The following is a 16,049-nucleotide window of genomic DNA, read 5'->3' as shown; positions in this document are numbered from 1 at the left end:
AGTTATGTGTACCTAAAAATTGCCTCGATACTTTTTAACGGTGAACGTTGAAAAACATGGGTTATGTCCAGTATTTCTTTTTAATGAAATATTATTATATTTTTTAACATAAGAATTTTGTGCATACATTTTACGGCTTCGGTAAAGTTGTCTGAAGTTATGTTTTAAGTCTCATAACGATCCCTTAATAGTTACTCAAGTTATCGCAATTTATGTTTAAAGAAATAATGATTTTACACGATGAAAAATTTTTTGTTTGTAATTTTTAGCTCGAATAGTAATGATTCGATAAACAAACTGTAAATAGAAAAAATGTGTGTCGTGACGAGCTTTACAACACTATATTTTTTAAAATACAGTTTAACAATATTTAATTTTCCAATATTTCTTAGCGTTTCGACAATTATTTTTCCCATTTTCGGGCGCTAGTCCCCTTATTGCATCCGAACCCTCAATTATTACTGTCACCTTAAGCTATTTTACTTAAAATAACGAATAAATAAACTATACTGTATAATCTATAGTACAGATTTTAGGTTGAATTACATAATTCTGAATTTCATAATTTTTGTGTATGACTTTACAACGTTTATTTATTCGTTATTTTAAGTAAATTAGCTTAAGCTGACAGTAATTGGTTAGGTGTCAGTAATTGGGTCCTTCACCCTAGGTGCTCAAAAACTAATTTTACAGGAGATGAAATAAAAGTTCGTACAATTAATATTAGAAGAATCAAACTCGGTAGTATTATGCTTCGATATGGTATCTTGTATTCAGTGAAATTTCATTTTTAATTTCTTAATTAAATCTTTACGCCCCACGCTTTTATTGTTAGCCATTTGAGGGAATTCTTCTGAGGCAGTCATTCAGGCCTACATCAAAATTATTTCTTCTTCATAGAACATTGTAATAAAACGTTTTTAAAAAAAAAAAAAATTATTTGTTACATAGCAACCAGCTGTACTGTACACTTGCATCACTTAATTTTCCCTTTACTCTAGTTCTGTACTCCTTACGAGATCAATTATTGGGATAGTAGTGCTGCCTTGTGCTTCTAGTACCTAATTTGTTGGCTCATTATAAGAAAGCAGCTTTGCAAGTGAACTAAACAATAAGAAATGGCGGAGTCATTAAGCCAATTAGGCGCACAAAGCATTGTTGTCCTACAAGTGTTCCTGTTACGTTACCGCTTACGTCCTTGTTGACATTGCTCTTGCTGCTCGATAATAAGATACGTGCTTATGAAAAACAACGGATAACTACTGTTTCGACAGTTAAATTTGCCTGTTGTTAAGTGTGCTCCATTCATACCCGCCACATATGTCTGATAATAGAGTAACAAACAAGAGAGTCAACAAGATAGACGAGTATTCGTTTAACAATAAATAAAACAGCTAAATAAAATATTCTACTTATTGTTAGTCACCAAAAGTGTTTCACTTTATGTTGGCATAATATTTAAAAGTTTATTTTACTCCAAATTGATATATACAAAGATGTCGAAAATGTTTAATTGAAACACACAAAAATTGCAGAAGCCTACCAACCACTCAATGACAAGAAAGTTAGTTAAACACAGTACGGATCCCATAATTTTGTGATCTTTATTTTGCAAAAAAATTACCAACCTCTAGAGCAACTCTTCCCTTATACAATTAGTAACATTGCCAAGGCATAGTTTCATTTTAGGCATAAAAACAACGAAACTACAGAAAATTTAAAATAACATTAATTGTACCACTCCCTCTTAAATAACCTATTAAAAAATATTCTAAGCCAATAGTAAGAAATAAAGTATACCCAATAGAAATACAGCTATTTTTCTTTAAAAATTAAGGGGGGACAGCAGGGTAGTTAAGAACAAGTTCAATCAAGAAACTTCATCCTGGAACTAACTATCGACAAAAAAGGATTTTATGAAAAGAACGAATATGAATTAAACGAACGGATTACATGTACGTGTATACTTCGAAGGCGATTTTAAATGGGAAATTGAATCATTACGAGATTAAATATTGCGTGTGCAATTCTGTTCATTGGTGTCAAAACGTCACGCAGCCATCATGTGGTAAAACCATGGCACATCATTGCCGTATTGCAAGAATTTTCCTCAATTAGAAACCAATTGATCGACTTTTCATCGAGGACTAGATCCCCTACCAAGAAGTTATTTCGGGACGTTTGCCGCCCAGTTTAGCGGGTGGACGAAAATAGAGTGACAGCTATCAAGCCTGAGGAAGATCACTGATCTACGAGTCAACCACACCAAGTAGGACCAACTATGTATTTTGGAGATGATTACTGTTTAATGCTAACACCGTGTATACATGCCTACACTCGTATATAGATACTAGTGACGCACGTGGAACTCGAGTTATTCGGTACAGCTTACGAGAAGGGAACACGAGGTTTGAGTCGCCAATTGAACTTAAATTTTGGGTAGGACAAGATATCAAAATTTCGTAATAAAATTGATACTGAAGTTTTGTTGCTAATGGAGCTTAGGTACACATATATTTAAATAGGTAGGTACTGTAGGGCGGTGCGATACTATATAGGCGAGAATTTAAAGTTGAATTTTTAGTTGGCCTGGGTGCGGGATAGTTGTCTTTTGATTAACCAAACACAACTGTACAAAATTTTTGGAAAATATTCATGTCTGCAGGTTCCTTTTTCTCCGAATAATTATATAATCATTTTTAGGAGAAAAAGGAACCTACAGACATGAATATTTTTTTCAAATATTTTTTACAGTTGTGTTTGGTTAATCGAAAGACAACTATCCCGCACCCAGGCAACTGAAAATTCAAATTTAAATTTTAAAAATTCAAAATGTGAATCTTATTTTTTACATTCTTAAGAGAAAAAGGAACCTAGACATGAATATTTTTCCAAAAAATGTTTACAGTTGTGTTTGGTTAATCAAAAGACAACTATCCCGCACTCAGGCCTACTGAAAATTCAAATTTAAATTTTAAAAATTCAAAATGTGAATCTTATTTTTTACATTCTTAAGAGACAAAGAAACCTGCAGACATGAATATTTTTCCAAATTTTTTTTTACAGTTGTGTTTGGTTAATCAAAAAACAACTATCCCGCACCCAGGCAACTGAAAATTCAAATTTAAATTTTAAAAATTCAAAATGTGAATCTTATTCTTTATATTCTTAAGAGAAAAAGGAACCTAGACATGAATATTTTTCCAAATTTTTTTTACAGTTGTGTTTGGTTAATCAGAAGACAACTACCCCGCACCCATTAAACACGCTTTCTATTGGTGTACTTGTTTTCTAAATACCTACAATGACATTGTCAGAAGTGTCCCTTTTATAGCACCTCTCCCCTACCTAATAAGTCCTATGCGTTTGATATATTCTCGTGCTCGGTGTGCAGTAACTATACCTATGCGACATTTGAACCAAATTGGTTATACAAAATACATACCGTCTGAAGTAATTTCAAGGGCAGATCCCCAAATTCAGAAATTTATGAAACTTTAGGGATATATAGGTGTGTATTACACATTTTTTTTGCTGCTCAAATTCACTTTAAGGGATTGAAATTGACCCCTGAAAATATGGCCAATTTCCGATTTTGTGTTATAACTCGCGAACTGTAAGAAATAGAAAAGAACTTTTCAGATAAAAGCTACTTCTTTGAATTAGGTCTATCATTTGGTAACTCACACTTCGCGAGTTATAACATAAAATCGAAAAATAGCCGGATTTTCAGAAGTCAATTTCACCCCCTTAGAGTGAATTTGCGCAGCAAAAAAAAAATTGCGTAATATGTACATGGCTATTTTCTACACATCCCCAAAGTTTCATAATTTTTTGAATTTCCGAATTGGGAATCTCCTGTTGTTACTTATTCAATTCAAAATAGCCAATGAGTTGTTCTAAAATGGTAAAAAGGATTCACTAATTTATCGAAAGTTCAAAATGTAGATGATATTAGTAAAAGCATGCAATACAAGTGGCATTTAGAATAATTTCTCTTATATACAGTAAAGTAAAGAAATGTAAAAAAATCTAAAGTTGATTTGTACTGTTTTCCTTCTCTTCGGCCCTCGTAACATTATGTATAGTCGCAAATAATGTTATTTACAGAACAACGTTGCTTAATACACATTAGAAACTTTTATAAATATATTTGTAAAAAATGCAGTCCTTATGCGAAGGATACGTCTTTTTGCAATATCGACTTATTTTATTTTTACCCGAGGAACTGCTACTCTGTCAATGCTGCTTCTATTATATCCGCACCCTATTATTTCAGCAGTGATTCTCAACTCGTGTTTCACAACCTGTCACAATAACTTCACGAGAATTTGAAATTACGTTCCTTTGTATATATATATTCTACGAGAACTGTCACAATCAAATCAACAAAACATTAAATAAATCCAGAAGCCTGGTATACACAAAGAAGGTCATTTTTCGAAATGACATTTTTTTAATTTGTTCTTTGTCTGTGTGGTCCTAAAATGTGAAAGTAAGTGAGATGTAAAGATTACGAATAAATTAACAGTTTCAGTCCTTTTTGGGGGACTCTGAAACAATACTTCTTTTAAACTCTTAACGTGAAAACGCGTGGACGCCACGCAGTGTTAGAACGACTGAAATAATGGGCACTGTGACATGTCAATGCTGGCGATAAATCTCTGGAGGATGTTTGTATGTTTTAAATCAAGATTCTGCTACCTAGATAAACACCTTGTAAACTTATGGCCAGTTTCAAATTATGGGAGTGGTTCAGCATAAACAGATGCTGTTCACTAATTGACATTTAGGAGAAGTGACATTTTAATCAAGTGGGTTTTTTTTAATAACAGTTGACGTGGGGTCTGCTGTCTAACAGTCCACTGAAGGAGTTCAAGATTGAAGTTCGAAATGGAGCCTTTATTTTAAATTGAAATTAAGAAAATTGAAATTTTGTTTCAAATTAAAAACTAGTCCTTTTTTAAGCCACACTGCTGCTGCATAACGGAAGGTGGTCTGTTTATGTACATATTAATATAATGTCTCTTATTATTTCATCTTTAGAATTGCATTACATAAATGATTTGTATTGGGGAGTACTTATAAATTTTGTGCTTCATTGTGTGCCATTTTTATCATTTCCAAATCTGTGTTCCTATTACGTTGCATCAGTGGCAGATTTAAGAAAAAAGGCCCAGGTGGCAAATGTTCTGAGGGGCCCATTTTTTCAGGAAAATGAAGAGGTAATTTACTAAAAGCGGGGTAAGGCTAGTAGTACTGAAAAAAATATAGTCTGGATAAAATCAATTTCTTTAAGGAGGGCCCATAGGGGTCCCCTGGTGGGGCCCATTTTTTCAGGAAAATGAAGAGATAGTTTACTAAAAGCGGGGTAAGGCTAATAGTACTGAAAAAAATATAGTTTGGATAAAATCAATTTGTTTTTAAGCAGGGCCCCTAGGGGTCCCCTGGTGGGGCCCATTTTTTCAGGAAAATGAAGAGGTAGTTTACTAAAAACGGTCGTGGTGTAGTAGTGCAGAAAAAATATAGTTTGGATAAAATCAATTTTTTTAAAGAGGGCCCCTAGGGGTCCCCTGGTGGGGCCCATTTTTTTCAGGAAAATGAAGAGGTAGTTTACTAAAAACGGTCGTGGTGTAGTAATGCAGAAAAAATATAGTTTGGATAAAATCAATTTTTTTTAAGGAGGGCCCCTAGAGGTCCCCTGGTGGGGCCCATTTTTTCAGGAAAATGAAGATGTAGTTTACTAAAAACGGTCTTGGTGTAGTAATGCAGAAAAAATATAGTTTGGATAAAATCATAATTTTTTTAAGGTTGGGGCCCTGCGGGGCCTACTGGGCAGGGGCCCAGGCGGCAACTGCTCATCGGCCGCCCTGTTAAATCCGCCCCTGCTTTGTGCATTACTGTGTGCGTCTCAATACCAAACATATGCAATGCTGCACATGTACTGCATTCTATAATACTGCAACCATAACTTGTAACACCAATAAATAAAAATCCTTTTATTTTACAATTTCTATATCTTACAGTCCCAAGAAATATCCAAGTACAAACGTAAAAGACATTCCAAAGGCAGCAAATTAAATATTCTAAGTATGAACTCCATAACCAAGGCGGGAGCCTCGAATCTCTCGATATCAGAATCCTTGATGACAATGCCACAGATAACAGGATTAAATGAAGAGGTCTCCAAAACATCAATACAATAAACTGTGGTTAAAAGATCATGAAAATAGTGCAGGTAAGTACACAGTATATCGCGGTCAACTATTCTGGAACAGTCGCGCCAACGTTTATTTGGTAAGCAAGCGCTTAAGAGCGCGTTAATAAAAGGCCACTCACCAAGATGGGACAACAATTGCAAGGACTCTGAAACAATAAAAATGAATGAAATTAATACGGTCGCCGGTCAAAAGGGTAGACGCATGCGCGGTTCTGACCAACGTCATAATTGATTACTATGGGGAGCCAACGAAGTTCAAGGAAAGTTGGATATCGATCGCACCACTGTTTTCACTTTCCTTATCGGGAACCCCGGAATTCTTTCTTCTATAAATAGCTCTTTTCACGTAGACCAGTCAGCCATACAAGCTCCCATACTTTTCGTAAAAAAATGTCGCAAGCGAATCGCTCGTTTTACACGCAATTGCGGTGGGGAACACCGAAATTCCATAATCTTTGTGGGCGCATGAATCGTTGGGGGATTTCGTTAAGGTGCGAATCCACGATGAGATTTTACATGCGACTTTTCCGTCACGAGACCAAAATCTCAGCAACAACTAAATGTAAATAATGGAAACAGTCGCGAGAAAGGAGATTTTTGGAAATATATCACGAAACTTGTGTCATCAGAATTTAATTTCACGAAACTAATAGCAAAATAGTTGGAAAGTAATAAAATAATTAAATAATGGTCGAGAGAAATGAGATTTGTGAAAATATATCATGAAACTCGTCTCGTAAGAGTTTAGTTTCACGAAACTAATGGCAAAATGATTGAAAAATAATAAAATAATTAAACAATTGTCTCGTGAGATATTTTTGCCTCGTCGTGGGTTTGCACCTTTACTCCATAAATTCTACTATTCAGGCAATAGGCGAATAATCTGATACGACAGATGAACTGGTACACAATGAGCAGCTTTCTTCTTTTCGTTCGTATGGATTTAGTTGGATTCTCTAAGTTGTAAATTTTCTAGCGCGTAGCACGATGACTGTGATTTAGGCAAGGTGAAACACAGAAAGCAACGAACATGTACGACTTTTCTACAACGTACAGTAAACTGGGGTAACATTTGGTTACATAATACAAAAATTAATATTTTTACATTTGCTTTAAGTATTGTATTATAACATTGCATCTTTTGTGATTGTACTACAGGTGTCAAAATGAATAATTTTTTTGCTCTTTTCCTTCTTTAATACATGTTAAGTAACTGCCAATGTTATCACAGTTGACGGTGGTTTATTAGAGAGAGCAAATGTGTAGAGGAAATAAAGAGAAGGTTATGTTACAGGCATAGGAAGGAAAAACACTGTGATAACCAATGATGACAGAAATAAATGTAACCAGTATGAAAACATGTTATTTGATTAGTTAATCCAGCACTCTGAGCTAGCTTGCATTTTTTCAGGGGTCCCTTTTAATCGATTTTATTAGGCATCGAATAACACAGTTCGGCAGCCATCTGGACTTGTAACATTCAATAGCTGTATCTTATAGGTTTCCATGAGCTGAAAACGAAATCGCAAACCGTTTGTCGCTATCACCCTCAGTTTTTGAGAAATTCGATTTTCAAAAAAAAAAAAAAACTGCAAATTTTCAACGTTGAACATTTTTTGTGTCGTAACAGTAATAGTTATTCGGTTGCTTGTTCCGTCAAATTATTCTATGAACCCTCCCGAATACAACGATATAAGTTATTAGTGCATTATGAACATTTAAATATGTTTAAACAATGATCAAAGGGAAAAGAACACCCGAAGTGCACCCATTTTTACAGATATTTTTCAATTTATTTCCAAAACTAAGGGTCTAGGAGAAAATCTGACTACTCCACGCGACGCGGCAGATATTTTTCCTTCGGAAAGCATCAACAGAAGTGGTAAGACACGTTTTGTTTTTAATAGAGAAGCGAAATAGTTTGGAAAAACGTGCGGCGCTGACAGTGGTAGTCACGCGCGTTAAGCAATTGCGTAACGCTGAGCGGCATGCAGTGGATCGCGAGCCACCGTTGACCACCACTGTCCGCGCCGCACGTTTTGCCAAACTAATTCGCTTCTCTATTGAAAATAATATGTGACTTACCACTTCTGTTGATGCTTTCCGAAGGAAAAATGTCTGCCGCGTCGCGTGGAGTAGTCAGATTTTCTCCTAGACCCTTAGTTTTGGAAATAAATTGACAGATAACTGTAAAAATGGGTGCACTTCGGGTGTTCTTTTCCCTTTGATCATTGTTTAAACATATTTAAATGTTCATAATGCACCAGTAACTTATATCGTTGTATTCGGGAGGGTTCATAGAATAATTTTTAACTATTACTGTTTCGACACAAAGGGATGTAAAAATTTGAAAATTTGCAGTATTTTTCAAAATCGAATTTCTAAAAAACTGAGGGTGATAGCGACAAACGGTTTGTGGATTCCTTTTCAGCGTACGGAAACCGATAAGACACCGCTATTGAATGTTACAAGTCCGAGAAAAAAGCCAAATTTTGTCGAACTGAGTGTAATTAATTACGAATTATTGGTCGAGTAGGATATCCTTGAGGGTGTGAATTAAACTGGTGGTCCTTCTTATATAGCTTTATTAAACATAGTAAGACGTAAGTTATGCTTCACGTTCAAAGTGTTGTGATATCTTTTTGTTTCTAGATTTGTTTATTGTACTATATCATTAAAACACAGTTTTTTCTGCAAATAGGTAATGACTTGTCTAATAAATAATTAATACCTACACTTTAAGCAACTAAAATTCTTTATTACCAAATTGGAGATTTTCTAATCACACAATCTAACCCAGATTTCCACATTTTTGTTTCATTTTTATTCATCAATAACAAAATTGGAATTTACTTATTATTACCTCCGAGCAATATGAATGACTTTAAATTATTCTTAATCCTTCATGGTCACGCCGGGTGTATCGCACCCAATTATATGTCTTTGCCAATATTTCTGTAAATTTTTAGACCCTGATAATAAAATTTAAAAATTTGGTGAATTTATCCAAAAAATCGCTTTTATCTACTTACTCAATTACTATTTTTTCAAATACAAATTTCAAGATATCAAATCTTACATTTCTAGGAAAATACTACGAGAGCACGATTGTGTGAGTATTACGAATGTACAATTATTACTGAAAAGTTGAAAGATTCAAAAATACGAAAATGGTGACTCAAAAATGACTCTGGGAAACAGTGAACCTTATGTGACCAATTCGTGATTGTAAAAAGGTGTGATCACGGAGAATTAATTTTCCTTATAGAATACCACGAAATTTTGTAACAGCTGGAAAGATGTCGAATTATACACATGCGGAGGAAATAGCCTCTTTCCTTGCATAACTTTATACAGACTCACGGAAAGAAGCCTTAAAAATTATTGTACTTTTTATATCTTCTACTAAATTTTATTGAGAAGGAAAAACGATAATGATTTTATATAAAACAATTTCCCTTCGTCCCTTATACTCAAAAAGATACAGTTGCTTACAAAAATATCCGCCCACCCGACACAAATAAGACATTTTATTTATTTAAGTAATATTAAATTCAGAATTACTTATTACAATTTACATTAATATAAAGCTTGACTGAAATATTTTTAGTTACTAGCATCTAAGAAGGGAATGCTTAAAGAAATTTTGCCAGAAGAATGAAACAAGAGAAGCTTGAATTTCATAGAAAATTAGTCTAATCTGTGTATAATCGATTAAAATTTATTGTTAGAATGTAACCTGCCATGCGTGATCGACGTAGACTTACGAGGGAGATTCCCGAATTTCTATATGTGTGGGTGTGTGTGTTGGTGGTTGCGCCCAGAACTTTCGGCGCACCTTTCGTTATACATATATATAGTAGTCAGTTTTCGTGGTGACGTATACGCAACAAGAACGTTGCTGTCGCGTGCCTCAATAAGTATAGTTTATATAATTCGTGTATTCGCTTATTGCGCTCGTACTAAATAAGATTACTGTCCTATTCACTTCCGGACACTAATATTCTGTCAATTATAATGAAATCGCAGGAAAAAATTGCATCCCCTACAATTTTAATTATGGTTTATACAAACACCGACTTTTGAAAAAACCGGTTTTCGAATTCCACTATTCCCAAAAAACCGGTTAGACCGGTTTTCGATTTTTCACAAAAAAATATTTAATTAAACTGGTAAATAAATATTTGTACTTATTTTAAAAATGCTCAGTTTCCTTAATAATTATGGAATTACAAAAATATAACAAAATAAAATATACTCTATCTATACAAAACCATATAAATAAAAAAAATTCAATTAACTAAAATCCGTACTATTTTTGAGTTCATTTAATATTTATGGATCTACAAAAATATAATACAATAAAATAGACTGCGTACAAAACCAAATGAAAAATAAAACTAAAATAACTATAATCCGCACAAAATATAAATCTTTTACAGTGGTACCAAATTATAAATGTTTACTCCATTTAGTATTTTTCGTCAGAAAATATGAACCCATGAAGATTAGTTTTACAGTAAACTATTATCTACAATATGCTTGTGTCCGAGGAGATTTCAAGTAAAAATGTTAACGTTTTTAATTAAACAATTAATTCATTTCTGTATATTAATTCTAGTATATAAAACCAGTTTTTTAAATTTAAAAACCGGTTTTCAAATTTTTAAAATTTATAAATATAAACCGGTTTTCAAACCCGGTTTTTAAAAACCAACAAACCCTAGCTGGGATGCTAGAAGAGTATTAACTTATTGTAATTACGTCAATATAAATTAAATACTGAATGAGGGCCAATATTTTTTTGCACGATCTTTGCTATGGATCATAATACTTTTTTAAACAAACTGTGTACAATTTTCCAACTCAATGCTCCGAAAATAAAAATATATAAACCCTTCTTTTTCACACTCCTTTTTTCAATCAACTTTGTCATACCCGGGTGGTTCACACCCACATCAATTTTTTAACAACTCCCATTCTCATCTAAAGCCAATTTCAAGGTCTCTGGAACGTATTCCAATAGTTTTTTTTATTAAAATTTGATCACAGTCTTTGTAAAAAAAATCCACATTACCATATGTCGAGAAGAAACGAAGAAAATCTTCAAAAAATCGTACGTTTCACAAATTTCAATATCAGCAGCTAAAAATCTACAGAGTTGTTGTCCAGGTGTAACATCTTGAGAAAAAAAATACTTTGTAAGTCGGCCTTAGAAAGAAGGTCTGTATTTTGAATATAGAAGGAACACAGCTTTAAAATCACCCCTTGGGTGTCTCACACCCCGAGTGCCAACGAAGGGTTAATCAAGGTTTATATTAATGTGAATTATATCTTCGAATTTTTACTTTGAGTTGATTCATTATATAAAATACGCTACACAAAAAGCAGGCGGATACTTTTCTGTAGCTATGCACACCGAAATAAAACATGGCAATTGCATCTCTCAAAGGATGTATGTATTCAGGTTAAGAAACGTCTGTTGGAAAATCTAGAGCCCGCCCAAATGACGTCGCGACCGATGACGTACCACCCCACGTCTTTTACTTCATAAACGTTGGAAGTCGTTGACGTAACACTACGCCAGGTTTTCTCACGAGCCAAAGCTAGAGAACTCCGACGCAGTATTACTACGAAAGAAGACAAACACGAAATACATTCGACGCGTGAGCGCCTCTGGTTGCGCAACTCTCCCACACTCTATCTGCAACCCGCAAACCACTGCGACACGTTGGTGAAGAAAACGATTAAAAAGCGCGAGAGCAGGAGGCAAACTTCGTTGCATGCCATTTTTAAATTGTGCTTCTCGCAGGAGAAAGTCAGACGTTACGTGTCGGAATAGGCGGCAGTTAATCGGGGGAAAATAGAGCGTTTCGGCGATTTTGAAACGGAACTGGAGCGATTTGAAAGATGGCATTGAAATTGGAGCGCAGTTGGAAAGGTAGGCAAGGGGGCATCGGATGCGTCACTAGACCGTATCGCTTTAAAAGCGATGGATTGTCACTCCAAATGCTCGGGATTATTTTCGAGCCGTGACCTGGCTTCTGAGTTTATATTTGAATGCACGAGGAGCACTTTCAAGTGGTCCAACACCTATTGACGGCTTCATTATTTTCGGCCGCACGCGCGTAAATTTAAACCGTCTACGTTCGCGTCCGCGCTAACTAACCAGCGAGTTGCAGCGAGGCTTTCGCTCTGGCCGGCGCCTCCAAACGTGTACGATATTTCTGTAATACAGCGCCGACAGTGCGAGGAACGTGTTCTACAAATTGTTGGGAAGAAAGAGGCAGCCTCCATCTTCCAGTTCGACTTTGAATTATATCTATACTTCTAGCAGCTACAGATTAGGTGGAGCACTGATTCAACTAGGTTCGGGGCCCAACGTTGCGTTCTGACGAGGCAGGAAGACTTTTTGCTTTGCCCTTATTGTTTTATGACGGAGAATGAGAGTCTCATTCGCTCATAGTCCGAGGCAGAAACCCCGTCCGGAGTTGGAGGCTACTGTATTGGGCCTAGGGTCGATGTATAAACTTTAGTGCCTCTACGAGCTATAGTGACTTAGGTGTGAGGTCACTCAGTGGGGTCCTAATCGCCAAACGGGCCCCCTACTCCCTCTTGCAGGACTGTGTTTAGGGAAGACCAGGACAAAACCGGGGTCCTAAAGGGTGAAATCTCCAAAATTACCTGAAGCATGCAGGGATTTTAATTTAAAATAAGTTGTTAATATAAAATAATTTATATTACTAATGCTGTACATATACCTTACTACAGTGGATTTGTATTTAATATGTGCTGACATTCAGACAATTTTTAATAGCCAGTAGCAAAGCTTAATTGATGTCTTTTAATGATGATAATCAATTTCTTTTTTATTTTATTAAAATCGAAATTGTAACACTTAATCTTTAGGGCCCCGGTTTTGTCCTGTCTTCCCTAAACACAGTCCTGCAAGAGGTCACTTTAGCGGCCCATACCCAGCAGGATAGCGGTTAAGACCCTGCGGAGTGGCATCACACCTAAGTCACTATAGCTCGTAGAGGCACTGTACTGCCAGTGTTCCTATTGTTGGATTACTATAATTATTGAAAGGCAAAAATGATTCGACATTCAGGGAAACCTGAATATAGTAAAAGATAATGATACGTGTGTAGAGCGTCTTTTTGTTTCAATATGTGGCAACGGTGATAAAACAGTCCGTTGTTAAAGAAGAGCTCATTCCTGTTCGGTATACCGTCATAGAAAGACATTCTTTCCTAGCCGTTAAATAAAACTAAAATATAAAACTAAAAGGCTCATTTATTTAATAACAATTTCCAATACCTATTACTACCACTTTATTTATTTTACTTAATAAAAACGTAAGGTGTAAAGAATAGTGTACAATAATAATAATAATAACAGTCCCAATTTAATAATCAATTTTTTTGTACACTATTCTTTCTACGTCAGGTTTTTATTCAGTGAAACAAATAAAATGGCACTGGTAGGGACGCTGACAGTAATTGGGACATTTACCCCATGCGTGTTCAGCTGTTTAGGCATCTTCCTCTGGACCTTAAGCGGGGAACCTGGTTTAGGACGCTGAAAATATGGTGATTTTTTAAGAATTATTTTCTCAACAAATATAAATAGAACAACAGGAAAACTTTTTTTTTATTCAACAACATTTCATTTAATATTGTTTTATTGGTTTAATAATGGTTTACTTTTATTTTTTGCATAAATATTTTTCATTCATCGACGATATAAATTCATGTCAATTAAGAAAAACTTCGTTACGAAGATATACCAATAAAACAATATTAAATGAAATATTATTAATTAAAAAAAAGTTCTCTTGTCTGAATATACAGTAAAACATCCTTAAAGTTTTGGAAAGATTTTATTTATATTTGTTGAGAAAAAAAATCTTAAAAAATCACCGTGTTTTCACGGTTCTAAACCAGGTTTCCCCCTTAAACCTTTGCACTCCACTCTATTCCCTCGTGGGTCGATCAGACATCTTTTGATCCACGCTGCACTTATTAGACGGAATACAGTGATTTCAACCTCGGCATTTCACTCGCTTTTACGAACCCCACATAATTCCACTGTTTTAAGGCTTAAGGATATCATTATGTAACGTTAATTTAAACTTTGATGTGACCGAGAGGCGTACTTGGAGTGCAAACAATTAACTTTCGTTAGGTATTTAGAAATGATTTGCACATCATTTTAGGAATTCAAGTGATCTTTAAAAAATTGTGTTTCAAGTCTTGATCGCGAGTGGCATGGGGAACAAAAAACGGACTATCCTTCATTTTTGGAGAAATTGAGGTAGTAGCAATAATGTGGTCCAATAGACTCTACTAATCATATAAAAATAAGAAGAATTAATTTTTTTTTTCAATGTGAGTTAGTCCCCTTTTGCTCTCAATGCCTCATATATATCATACACTCATCGCATGTGTCATATGTATACATAATACATTATACTGGACGTATATTTCACGTCAGTTCGCTTTCCTTGTTCGTCTATCACGTGTAATGCAAGGTTTGACTTATCAGCTACGTTTATCTGGGCCAAGGTCAGTAATCTTTGCGAAACGAAGAGATGATTAAGGTGCTGATTATGACACCGACTTAGAATATCAGAAGTTTAGGGTCGCAACCTTGCACGTTTACCTTGACATACCATTTTTCCTGGCCGATATAGTTAATGGACGTTTCAGGAAATCGATGTGGCATTTTAAAAGTGGGTACATACTTTGTATTAGAAGCTGCTTTCTAATACATAGATGAAATAAAGTTAAGTATATATTAGTAAACTTAACGATTATAGTAATTATTTATTTAATGCCTGTATATTCACCCTAAGTGAAGCTACTTTTTACTCCGTTTATAACAGACTTTTAAATTTCCTGCTAACCTGATATTTGCCCATAGGTATCAAGAGCAGTATCATGGGGATACAGTCATTGTCAGTTGAAGAGGGAGGCAAGTCAGTGTGAGGGGCCCTTATTTTCAACCTGTGATTCCTTTTCTTCTCACCTCCTAATATGGTTCCATTTCATAAAAAAATAGTCCTTGAAAGAGATTATTGCAATCGGACAACAGGAAAGGGTGCCCACTGGACTTTAAAGATTAGAATTCATCAATGGTTCGAATTTGAAGAATTTCTAAAATATAGTAAGCCCTATCAAAATTTTGTTCAAATAATATTAAAAGAGCATTCAATTTTCTACAATTACTGTATATATAATTTTTTCGTACTTCCAACCATTTTTTAGATAATAGCGTTTGAATATAGAGAAATCCGCACTGCGCGCATTGACATACGTCACGCCTAACAGGTGGGCCGCGCGAAGTGCTGACTTCTCGATATTCAAACGTTAATATCTAAAAAATGGTTGGAAGCACGAAAAAATTATATCTACAGTAATTGTAGAAAATGGAATGCTCTTTCAACGTTATTTGAACAAAATTTCGATAGGGCTTACCATTTTTGAGAAATTCTTCAAATTCAAACTATTGATGAATTCTAAACTTTAAGGTCTGCTCGGCACCCTTTCCTGTTGTCCGATTGAAAACAATTTTTTCAGGGACTATTTTTTTATGAAATGGAACCATATTAGGGGGTGAGAGCAAAGAAATATAAAAAAAATCGACACGCATAAATAAGGGCCACCCTAGTGACACAGGAGCAGCGTTACAAGAAGTAGGGCCTCATATGACGTAGTAAGGAGTAGTAGAGGGGGAATCCCCGCATGTATAGAGCTATATATACTAATAGGACTTATGCACACCATGCGAAGATTCCCCTTCTACTATTCCCTACTGCGTCACTGAT

General features: G+C 35.0%; 1 protein-coding gene across 4 annotated transcripts in view; it reads right to left on the bottom strand.

Moving 5' to 3' along the window:
• Positions 1 to 16,049, bottom strand: part of LOC143376232 (uncharacterized) — a 379,865-nt gene that overhangs the window by 76,816 nt on the left and 287,000 nt on the right. For 2 of the 4 annotated variants that reach the window (XM_076826350.1, XM_076826352.1), the window contains exon 3: positions 6,340 to 6,366. The exons of the other annotated variants lie outside the window; for them this stretch is intronic. In XM_076826350.1, coding sequence (XP_076682465.1) covers positions 6,340 to 6,366 — 27 coding nt within the window. The remainder of the gene's footprint in view (positions 1 to 6,339; positions 6,367 to 16,049) is intronic. 4 annotated transcript variants of the gene reach the window in all.

Source organism: Andrena cerasifolii, chromosome 14, assembly GCF_050908995.1.
Source record: "Andrena cerasifolii isolate SP2316 chromosome 14, iyAndCera1_principal, whole genome shotgun sequence".
Classification (NCBI taxonomy): domain Eukaryota; kingdom Metazoa; phylum Arthropoda; class Insecta; order Hymenoptera; family Andrenidae; genus Andrena; species Andrena cerasifolii.
This window is presented reverse-complemented; position numbering and strand designations above follow the sequence as displayed.